Raw genomic sequence first — 12,408 nt, forward strand, 5'->3', positions numbered from 1 at the left:
GATGAAAAGAGGTGATGGGAGGAGGCAGAAAAGAAAGGCAAAGAGATGCGTAGCTACAATAAATGTACCTCATTTTGGTAAGTGGCAAAGACAAGAGGTTGTGACATCAGACCTTTATAAAAGAGGGAGCTCCCCTTTTCAAAAATCTTATCTCTTTTATAAAGCTTTAGCTGCAGGTGCTTGGGAGAGACTTCCTGGCACATGAGATGCTGCCAAAGAGGAACAAAGCTTTTAAAACGTGAAGATGCCTTCTTTTGGACAGCTGCACATCACATCTCATCGCTGGACATCCTTTAGAGTGCCAGGCTTCTGCAAAAAAAAGCCCACGGTTCGCCAAGTATATTTCCCCACAGGTCACTAGGACCAACTGGTTCAGCCTTGGTGTTTCCTAAAATAGCTGGAGAATATCTTAGTGCAAAACCGTCTCGGGATTTCTCCTCAAGCCTAGAAGGCAATAAAACCATGCATTTCCCCTTTTAATGCCATTTATGCAGAGGCTGGTATGAAGTGGGGGAGTGGGGAGGAGGGAAAAATAATACAGAGAGTGTCAGCAGATCACATAGGGGCTGAATGACAAATGAATCAGTTCTCACATTCCATTCTGCTACACTTGGAAAAACCCACCCAGTAGCTGCTAGTCCAGATACATACCGATATTTAATTAATGCCTTCGTTTAGATTTGTGTTCACATTTCAGACTATAATTTCAGTTGGAACAGCCCCAAGCAGCTATTTACTGTTTGTTTCTCTCAAAGATTTTGTTCCAAGAACTAGAAGAATCATTGTTGTTGTTGTTGTTGTTGTCATCGTCATCATCATCATCATCATCATCATCATCTCCAGGCAGTTGTTTCATTAGTAGGTACAGCAAAGAATGGGCAGGCATCCAGGTCACCATAATCCAAAAACACATCCCCCTCCCCACACGGTCGGCATAGACACTCCTTTAGAATCGTACGCACTGATGAGGCTTCAAGCAGTTTGCTTGTTCACTTGAAAAAAATATTCAGGAAAATGTCTGCTGTCTCAGTTAGCAGTACTTCTGTTTACAGATCAGTCAGCCAATCTTATTTCTGGAGGTCTCAATTATCTAAAATTAAGAGGCAAATAACAAATAACTCCAAATAATGAGAGTTAATTCTTTTATTTAAAAAAAAAGTATGAAAATTGGAGTGCTTGAGAGTTTAATTTTGGGAATTCCAATAGGAATTTATTTATACTGAACTTCCTGGATTAATGCAAAGACTGGATTTTTTACTTCACGTCTTTATTATGGAAATGCATACAGCCGCTCATCTTAACCAAATAACCCTGGGTGGCTAACAATACAGACCAGGGTTTGTACTTAGGGTTCCGTGGCACCCTAAGGTTCCGCAAGAGGCCATTAGGGGTTCCCTGGGAGATCACAATTTATTTTAAAAATTATTTCAAATTCGGGCAACTTCACATTAAAGAGGTAAGTTTCATTCTTGATTTTAAGTTTAAGAACACTGTTCATGCATCTATACAGGCCTACCCATCAAACAAATATAATAATTTTGTAACTTCTGGCCTGTATTTGAACTTGAATGTACAGAGGTTCCCTGAGGCCTGAAAAATATTTCAAGGGTTCCTCCAGGGTCAAAAGGCTGAGAAAGGCTGATACAGATCAATGAAACCAACAAAAATACAATTAAAAATAGCCACCATAACTTTAAAATACAAAAAGCGAGGCATCTCACACAGCATCCTCAATCCCGGCTTCGCCTGTATGGGGCTCTGCAAACATCCTGGCCTTAAAACCTGACAGGAAAGCCAGTTCTTTATATCTAATTTCAATACTCCTTCCAGCTGTAACAAGGGATCCAAACAATTTTAAGGCATTCATTTGAATACAAGATTTTGGCATTTTTTCAAACCGCAAATTCATATGGAAATTGGGCAAACTGGATTGATGTCCAAACATATACAAGAACCACAGGGGCAGACACAGACTGATTTCTCCACCTTACATAAATAAAGCTGGTGTCTCAGAAGATCACTTCTAGTGCCGGTGTCCTGCACCAAAGGCCACAGCTGCATTTGCAGCACTAGCAGACAGCTGTTAAGATCAAGAAGTTCAATTCAAGGGCAGGAGGATAGACATTGTGTGTGTGTGTGTGTGTGTGTGTGTCTGTGTCTGTGTCTGTGTCTGTGTGTCTGTGTGTTTGTGTGTGTGTATAATGCCATATCTACTTTCCAATACCCTCTCCATCACAGTTTAATTCTTCTTTGAAAAGATGCATCAGGAATATGCCAACGTTTCTTTCAGTCCTCTGAATTTTTATATCAAAAGATAATGCAAGGACAAGGCTGTCTATTCCAATACCATTTACAATATGCCATACCATTTGCAAAAGCCAACATTTAAATCCCACTAAGTTATACTGTTATTGACGAATAGGTTTATTTACTTCTTCATCAAGCCTTACCAGTTAATCTTTTCTAATTCTATTACAGAACTGTGTAACTGAGCAGGAAAAAAATCACTACGCTTATAGTAGTATACAAATATTTACCAAGAGAATATGGCTTTAACAATATGTGCTTATAAATGAACACACATGCACACTGGCACTGGGCTTTTTAGGTTATAAAGAAATTTAGAGATACTTAAATTGAGGAGTTTAATGGCTACTTAAACCTTGGGAAAGACATTCTCTCAGTATAAACTCTTGAGATACAGTAGGAAAGTTCACACAGCTCCACATATATTATCTGAAGCATTTGTATTTGTATTTGAAGAGGAAACTAAAGAACATGACACCTTTTTTCAACTACTGTTGGGTCTTAGAAACTGCTAAGGAAAAGTGAATGAAAGTGTTGCTACTAAGGATGTCAGGGGTTAAAGTGTATTTATTTAAAATAGTTATGTCTCAACTCTGAATTATGCAAACACTGAAGTTTACCAAAAAAAAGAATGTTACAATGCAGTGCAATTAATCTTAACAGGGATGGGCAGCCAAACCATACTTGGGACACAAAGTAAACAATTATTCTCATGTCAGATATTTCTTCCTGCAAAGGTTGCTATTAGCAGACTACAAAAAGACTGAGGTACCTTCACCCACTCCCTGAATCATCTTTTGTTGCGGTTGATGATGATTACTACTACAGTACAGCAAATCTGCAACGTAATCAATCACTGAGTGAGAAAGGACATCCAGTTTTTCCAAACATCTGTTAAATATGAAACTGCATCATTGGCTCATGTCATTATGCAAATGTTGTAAATCAATGTAAATTTAAATCTTGGAGGGCTGGGTTTGCATTTGTTTTTATTTTAAGTGCCTTATCCAGAACACTTCAGATACAATAGGCATGTCTAGTATTGGGGGTGGGGGTGGAATCCAAACCCTGATTTTGTCGCATCCAAAGTCTGCTAAATGAAGGTCCATTAAATCTGGGTTTCACAATATTACTACAATTATGAGAGCTAATTATGGTGCAGTGATTCAGATGCTGGATTTAAGTTTACCCTACACCACAAACACTCACTAGATCACTTGGGTTCTCAGCCCATCCTATTTCATAGTCTTATTATTGTGGGGGGAAAGTGGGAGGAAGAAATGCTACATACACCAACTTGCGCACCCAGAATAGAAATCTCACAAAACAAAATCGTTGACCCAGAAGGAATTTTTCACTCTAAAATTCAAGGGACACTACCATATTCACAGGGACACTACCATATGTATAAACAGGGAACCAACTGTTTCAGTCATACATGCTTAAGGTTACTTATAGACTAAGCTTAGGGAACAAATGAATTGGGTCAGCAGCTTTGCAGAATAGTGCGTTTTGAGAAAGGATGGGGAAATTCTATCTATCTATCTATCTATCTATCTATCTATCTATCTATCTATCTAACAAATTTATTCACTGCCCATCTCTCCCCAACGGGGGGACTCTGGGCGGCTTACAGTAAAAAGGGTGTTTACAATAAAAAGTTTATGGGTGTTTGTCAAATGTGCCAAACTAAGTTTGGCTAGGAACAAGATCAACTTCAGTTTAAGTGTTTGGATAGCCTCTGGTTTCTTGGGGTGGGGAGATGTAATTATGAAGTCTTCACTACGTATTTTGAGATAGTAAGGGAGACAACTACATCTTCAGCTTTCTTGTTTCTATTGTGACATTAGTTCAGGTTTCTTGCTTCTAGTGGCTAGACCAGATTTCCTTTGTTTATTTGCTTACAGAGGTGACAAGTAAGGCACAGAACGGGAGTGAATGCTCATATCCCCTCCTCCATCTCTGATATTAATGCTGAATTCCAGCATAAGATGCAACTCAGCAACACTTTGAAAGAGACAACATTACTTGTATTGTCTGTTCTTTCTGTTTAAAGTAGAGGATTGTACAGAAACCAGTCTGGACAGCAACAATACGAGAATTGACTACCTAGAAAGTGCCACCAAGTGCTTGGTGACAATACGACGTTCAGTTTAAAAGCAACCACAGTTATTACTAACATTAGGTACATATGTAAATCTGGGGTAATTTCAAAGGAGGAACCCATTCGGTAAGAGTGGGAGGAAGAAAAGGAGAAGGAAAAAGCCATAATAATTGAAACATTTCACTCTTTTTGGTAGAATATTCTAAAACATTCATTCATTCGATAATGGATCAATTGAAAATAGGCTATGAAATGCTTATTGGGTAATCCTCCATAAACTAGGATTAACTGCAGAGTTAGCATCACCCTGACAGTAAATGTGCTTCATTAGTAATGCCATCAAATTCAGAGCAACTACCAAGTTTATTATAAATCACTATTTTTGCCATCCTCATAATTTATATCCTGTTTCCATCCTACCAAACAATCAAAAAGAGATAAAGCATAACTTGACATCGTCACAGAAGGCACACAAACCCCAACAGCTTGGCACCGCTATACAAGAAATCGTGAAGATTATCAGGGGCAGCAAATGGTACAAAAATGTTTCTAAATGGTTACAAAAGGCATGGGGAGGGAGGAATCAATAGACTACGTTTTGAGAGGATCCTCTCCTACTACCACCCTACAGTCATAACATTAACATTATTAACATTAACATGATTAATGAATATTAATGAATAATATCAATATATTAATCTTAATATTGTTTAAGAGAATCTGGTTTGTCTCATCCCTATATGAAGCATGGAAACAAGAGAAAAAAAGATTATGTATTTGTATAAGAAAAGAGCACTTGCCTACCTTAATCATACTTCTGATCTCCTAAACATGTTTTGGAAATTGTATTGGGCTACATTAGACTAAAATGTGCCTCCTCTGTTGCAACAGGGGTCTTCTAGAATGAGGTTCCCCTGAGGGTCAGGTGCCTCCCACCTGCATGGCATTCCAGAGGGCCTTAAAGACCTGGTTCTTCCCTCAGGTTTCAGGATTGGGCTGGCGGCAGTCCCTTGTAAGGGGTATGGGTGTTGCTGTTGGCCAGCTTCACCATCTTGTTCATTGTTTATTCTATCTGGACTGCATATTGCGGTGTGTGTTTTTATGGTGTGAGCCACCCAGAGTCGACTGGCATCAGGTGGTGGCCAAGTCGAATAAAATACAGACAAATTTTATACATTTTTATATACACACACACACACACACATACATACATACACATATACATACACACATACACACACGCACACATTTATTCCTGTACATATTTTTATGGATCGCTTTCAGAGTTCATTCTTCCATCTATATTAGGGATTCACAATGAAATATAAAGATGTATGGCTTTTTTAAATAAAATATTAAAGAGCGGATCATTTAAATGCTTTTGGAAACTGGCATCAAATCCTGATAATATCCCCATGGGTGCAAAGTTCACAAAGCTACATGCTAGCATAATTTAAAAGTAAGTCAATTTGCCACTGGGTCTTCCTTCCCAGAAAAGTAGCAGTCGTATTATACATACCCTTTGAACAAAGATCCACTCCACAATTCTATATCTAAAACATCTAAGCAGGTATTTTTGAAAGCTTTATCGAAAGCACTAAGCAAAGCGATTTCACTGTCTTCCCAGTCATCTTTCTCGGAGGCTTTCAGGGAGAGGAAACATTTGCCAAGGGAAAGAAAGCAGTTTCTCGTAGCTTCATGCTTGGTATAGAAGAAAGTATATTAGTCAATACAGACACACATCTGAAGAATGGACTAACAAGCCATTATTCTGTTTAAAGCTGACTGGCCATTTCAGGAAGAGGATCGTATTTACAACAAACACTTTTCAGAACAACACTGTCCACTTTACCTGTATGCTTCCCCAGTTCGTGCACTTCACTGAGGACTTTGCCAATATAAGCTTAGTCAGACCCCATCCAGTGACTATTGTAGTCATGACCACTGGAAACATATGCAGTCTGTTTGCTATCCTATATGGCAAGCTCATAAACTATTACGTTGGAAAGAACTAATGCAGTTTGTTTTCTTTCAGATTTTCTAATATGTAGACATAATTCACATCTCGAAAGGCTATTCATGTTCTGTGAATTATTTTCTATCACAACGTTATTACTAGGCATCTATGACTGTATCCTGTAATTCCTAGAACCATATCTGGTTCTGTCTGGAACCACAGAACAAAGCCTGCCATTTTGTTTTGTACAAGGTCTACACTTGTCCCAACATAATATTTATGTTCATATTTATATTCATTAGAATAATTTTATACTTGTATATTTTATTTTAGTGTACGGTTGTTGTTTGAATCGATTATTGTAAACCGCCCAGAGTCCCCCGATGGGAGGAGATGGGCGGGGACAAACTGAATGAATGAATGAATGAATGAATGAATGAATGAATGAATGAATGAATGAATGAATGAATGATAGGCTCCTAGCTTAGGTCATTGTATATTGCAAATAGATTATAAGACACAAGTTAAAACAGTCTCTTAAAACAATGTCTTACATAAGGAATTTATTATTCTGTGGCAGAGGAGGTGGGGTGCAATGATGTAGTCCTATTGTTGGGTAGATCTAGATAACTTTGTTCGGAAAACAGAACAACAGTAGCCAAATCAAGACAAACGCATTATCAAAAAGAATTAAATGAGTTGTTTACTTAGGTGTTAGAATGGAGTCCTGCAGTACACTGCTCAATACTTCCTCTCACCTTGTCATGGCTTCATATTTGCTGAGTCCAATTTTTTAATCAGCTCTGTTTCCATCTAATGATAGCATAGTCCAGCCAATTATTACCAACTGCTCTACTAGAATTTCATGAGAGACTTCGTTGAATGTTTTGCTGAAGTCAGTGTAGACTATCTCCATTAAATTCCTATGGTCAACCAAGTTGATCACTCAAATAAAAAAAAGGACATCAATTTTTGTTTGACTTATTTTTGATAAACCCATGTTGGCTTTCAAAGCAATGCATTCTTCTCATTTCTAAATGTGCACAAACCGGCTGCTTAATCATCTGTTCCAGAGTTTTATCCAGTATCATTATGAAGCTGACTAACCTGTGGATAGCCATGTCCTCTTCCTTAAAAATGTGAACAACACTTGCTCTTCTCCAGTTCTCTGGTATTATTATTATACTTGTCTTCCATAATTTCTCAAAGATCTCAGAAAGGTACTCCACAATGACTACCACAAGCTCCTTCAAAAATTCTTGAATGTAACTGGTCTGGTCTTGGAATCTTAGTGCCAGATGAAGGTATTTTTGTTTTGAAATGGCCAGGGGTGACTTTCATCAATTTAGGAAGAACTACCATCTACAATCATTTCTCCCATTTGGCCATGCCATCCGTGCTTTAGAGATGCCTTTGTATTGCATTGGTTCTTGTGACCTTGAAAGAGGGTTCAAATATCTCAGCTAACACAAAATCATTGGCTTATTTATCTCAACAGTGGGACACAATGGGATGTGAAGCAACCAAAACAATTTGGGATTGATGCAGGATGTTTATGGGTAGAGTGATGGAAAAGAAAAATAACCATGGCAGTGAATATAACCCAACTTTACTATTTATTTAACTCTCACATTACCATTAAATTTCCTTTCCAGTATGTGGATAAAGGACAGCAGCTCAATCATTATTTGTTTGCAAGCATTTATCAGCTGAACTGAAGTATTTATTTTACAATGTTTTATCTGAATGGGTTGAGTCATTAAGATAGGTTGAACTTAGTCTCTGCTCCTGATTCTTTGACAGAAGAGAAAAGAAAGCTTGGTTTGATTTAGCTTGTATAAAGTACATTTCTTTGTAGTAGCATCAATCTTATTTAACTTCAGCTTATAAGACACACAGTGCTCATTCCAAGTTCCCTCTCTCTGAAACTCATAGCAATTAATATTTAATACTAAGCACCAACCGCTTCTGCATGATGTGGTGTTATTCTCTAGAAAGTGTAAATCAAAGCAGCCAGAGCAGTAAAAACACTCAAATGACCCTGTAATTCACCTTATCTTCAGAAATGCTTCCTTCACATCAGGCAATTAACTTGCAAAAATCTGCACTTTCCACAACTTACATGATTTAATGTTAATCAGGACACAGTTGAGTTTTACTATATGTTCAGATGCTCCTCTAAGCCAGCGACCTGGTTGCTCAGTATAGCAGACCACTGCACTGAACGCTGTAGGCCAGAAGCTAGTTTATGGAAACATGAATGACTATGTTGCATTTTTTTCCCTCTTTAACATACTGAACATACTCTTTAACATACATAATAGGGACGCGGTGGCGCTGCGGGTTAAACCGCTGAGCTGCCGATCGGAAGGTCGGCGGTTCGAAACCGCGCGGCGGGGTGAGCTCCCGTGGCTAGTCCCAGCTCCTGCTCACCTAGCAGTTCGAAAACATACAAATGTGAGTAGATCAATAGGTACCGCTTTGGCGGGAAGGTAAAGGCGTTCCGTGTTGTCATGCTGGCCACATGACCCGGAAGTGTCTATGACAACGCCGGCTCCAAGGCTTTGAAACGGAGATGAGCAGCGCCCCCTAGAGTCGGACTCGACTGGACTTTACGTCGAGGGAAACCTTTACCTTTACCTTTAACATACTGAACTTCTGGCATAGGGCTTGGGTAGTCGTGGAGAACTAGGCCTAAGATCAGCCTTAAATGCCATCTGGACAAATAGCTGCTAACAAGAATTCAAACTCTGGCATCCGTATTGTAAACTGAGACCATGAGTCCATTTCAGCTGTGCTTATGTGAATAGCAACAACACCCCAAGGATTGAATTTAGGGTCTCTTCTAGTCCTAGGACTGAACTTGGGACAGTGTACATGAAACCAGTGCATTCTGTTATTGAGGCGCCCCTCATTACAGCAAGGACAATGTGGCTAGACAGAAAATGAGCAATCCAGCTGTGGCATGCTAACATGAATGTAACGGTACTCTGCTTTCATATTTCAAAAGCCCTTCTCCATTCTAATCCCCATCCCTTCTTCAGTGAAGACCTCTCAGCCATTCATACTGAGATAACGTATGTTTGCCCCGAAGTGAAAAACTACTTTTCCATTTGTGACTTTTGCTAACTATGGTTTAGAGAGAGACATTTCAATCGGCAAGGCATAACGAAAGCTACTATCCATCCTTCACCACACTGTGAAGCGGAAATGTAAACGAATGAATCTGTGCTTAGAAAACTGACTAGTAAACAGAGAGGCTTTAAAGTATGGTTTACCTGTTGCATGTCTGGAAGAGTATATAAAAGCTGTTTAGAAGCAACCCGTTATAAAGGTTGTACATCGGCTAATTATTGTTCAGTGTTACGTAGCACATTTAGAATTATTGTAAGGAAGGAAAGGCAAGGACCAAGCACGATGCTCACACATTTACAAATCTAATTTTGATTTAAGGCAGCAAACACCGTGGAAAATTCATCTGCATTTAACTATGCAAAGCAGCATCTGAATTTAACTATGCCAAGAAGCATTTAACTGAACATATTACTTAATTTTTTAAAAACTGACTTTCTATCCCCGAAGGATTAAGAAGTGGCAAGATGATTTCTCCAATTCTAATAATAACAAAGAAAACTAAAGGATTAGCATCCTTTTCTTTTTCTTTATTTCTCCTTTTCTGAGAACTGTGCTAGAAGGAAGCTCAAATGATTTAACTGTTATTTTTATTTGTTTTTTTAAAGTAAAGCTTATCCTGAAAACAAAGTTATTTTTCCAGATGTATGATTCAGGTTGTCAAGCAGGGGGCCAACTATATTAGAATAGCCATTCAGAAACTAAAAAGAAGCCTCTGGTATTTACTGATGCCCTTAAGACAATTAATTATAGATATAGTAAGTGACAACACTATGTGGCAGGCTAAACAACGGAGATTCCTGACAAATCTAATTAACAGCACATCAGGGGTACTTTGGCTATCCTTTACATACTCTGTCAGCTTCAAGAGTCTAATGAGGAAAACAGCTTAAACATTCCTAGAACTTGCCTAGTTGGATCAGGCAGCTTGAAACCAGACCTCCCATTATAATCACCAGTGTTCAAACACTTCACATGTTCGGGGAAACAGAAAAATCCATCTCAAGATACCTACAATGGCTCTGCATGAGACAGGCCAAAAAAAAAAACCCACCCTGAAGAGGCTTGAGTTAATATGATGATTGCATATAAATCATTAAGCATCTTGTTTTCAGCCTATGTATTTTGATCAAATCCATAAAATCAAGAAATGTTAAAACACATATGAATGTTATTTAATGAGGTGTTACACTTGGTTCTTTTGAATGTTTAGGCTTCACAACCATGCCTCCTGACAACCATCATCCGTATGTTGTCTTGAGCTCAATTTATAGCTGGGCTAGGAGGGCAATGAAGACGCAACCGTCTCAACAGCCACCCATGAATACGTTACAAACACAAACAAATCTCTGAAAGCAAAACATACTGAAGCTTCTTCTCACAGCTGGGATCTCAAACAGCACAATCCTCTGCCAGAAAACTGAACAATTTTGCTGTTTTTGATTGATTTTTGGTTTTGAAGCAAGCATGTTTTGAATAAGACTTCTGGTCTTGGTTCATGATAATACTATAAGCCTACATCACTCATAGTTCACAATGAAAGAGCCAATTAACATCCCACCATGCTGGCTTTCTGTACTGATTGGCTTTATTATTTAGCAAGGATGAGTCTGTTTCTGAGGTGGCATGATAGGAATTACAACAGGAAGAAACTAGATCAACAGAAATAAATTGTACTTAGAGATCACTTTACCTCTGTCAAAATGTACTTCGGCGCCTAAAAATAGCTTTGGACAGATATCGCTTTACACAAAAGTGTTCTATAAATCTATTATAATCAGTTGTGGCAATCAATGATTTTCTAAAAATGTCCCTGGCTTTCTTATAAGCTTTAAAACATTTTAAAAGAAACCACAATATTTTCCACTACTTTATAAAATTGACTCCATTTTCTCCAGTTCTGGCTTCAAGATGTCATGGGATGGGGGAGGACCAGACACAGCATTGTGAGTGAGCCTACCTAAGCTGGCAGAAGTGGGACATGGAAAACTAATATCTCAATTGATCTGCAACTGATTTCCAAGCAAAACAGAAATAAACTATTGGGTCAACTTGGTCCTGAGTTGGCCTTGGCCCTAGACATGAATCCAAATTCTGATCTTGGCTAGCAAGGCGGGTGCCAATAAATATGCTAATATTTTCTACAAGGGCAGATAAATTTGATTAGTTTACTTGGTTAAAGCTGCTCTCACCAGTAAAAATTAACCCATTCCACAGAAAACCACAAATCAGCTCTCATTTAAATATAACCGCTTCACAGTTTACCAGTACAAGGCTGATACCATTTTTATGCCACCACAATAATTTGCACAGTAGTGCAGTTACTTCTTCCATGGGCTTAATCCATACCCTTGGGAAGAGGCGGGCAGGCAATCTCTCTTACCCACAATCTTTAAAAGATCTTGTTATGGGCTTATGGAAACATCACATGCTTCAGTGGGAATTGCCAACAAACCCTGGTTGTCGTCCAATTCCAAGTCTACTCAACTGCTGCAAGTGGGGGGGAGGGGGGGAAGAGAGTTAATGCAAAGGCTGAGCTCACTATCGCAATCTCAACAGATGAGTTATTAAGTGTCAGGATGTATTACATGCACATGGTGGGGGAAGTGAACTATAAATGGAGAATGGCATAGTTTAAGCATCAGCAGCATGCCTCTCCGCATTGGCAATGTATTTTTAAACACTACGGATCCTTACCTTTTGTTAATAGGCTTTTCATCTTTTTCATATGGCCGGATGAACCATTTCCCAATCCTTACAAAGTTTTTGTCCATTAGGCACCTAAAGAAAGGAAAAATAAAAATAGTAATTTAACTATAGAAAATAATGGCATCATCTTCACTGCATCAGCTTCACCTCTTCACATCCAGCTCTGCCTTTCTGCCCTTATGATATTAGTCTTGGTCTC

General features: G+C 38.6%; 1 protein-coding gene across 2 annotated transcripts in view; it reads right to left on the bottom strand.

Annotated features, from left to right (window-relative positions):
• The window catches only part of MED13L (mediator complex subunit 13L), a 156,539-nt gene that overhangs the window by 77,474 nt on the left and 66,657 nt on the right, over nucleotides 1-12,408 (bottom strand). For both annotated transcript variants that reach the window (XM_063315733.1, XM_063315732.1), the window contains exon 4: nucleotides 12,198-12,281. In XM_063315733.1, coding sequence (XP_063171803.1) covers nucleotides 12,198-12,281 — 84 coding nt within the window. The remainder of the gene's footprint in view (nucleotides 1-12,197; nucleotides 12,282-12,408) is intronic.

This window comes from Candoia aspera, chromosome 15 (assembly GCF_035149785.1).
Source record: "Candoia aspera isolate rCanAsp1 chromosome 15, rCanAsp1.hap2, whole genome shotgun sequence".
NCBI classification, from domain to species: domain Eukaryota; kingdom Metazoa; phylum Chordata; class Lepidosauria; order Squamata; family Boidae; genus Candoia; species Candoia aspera.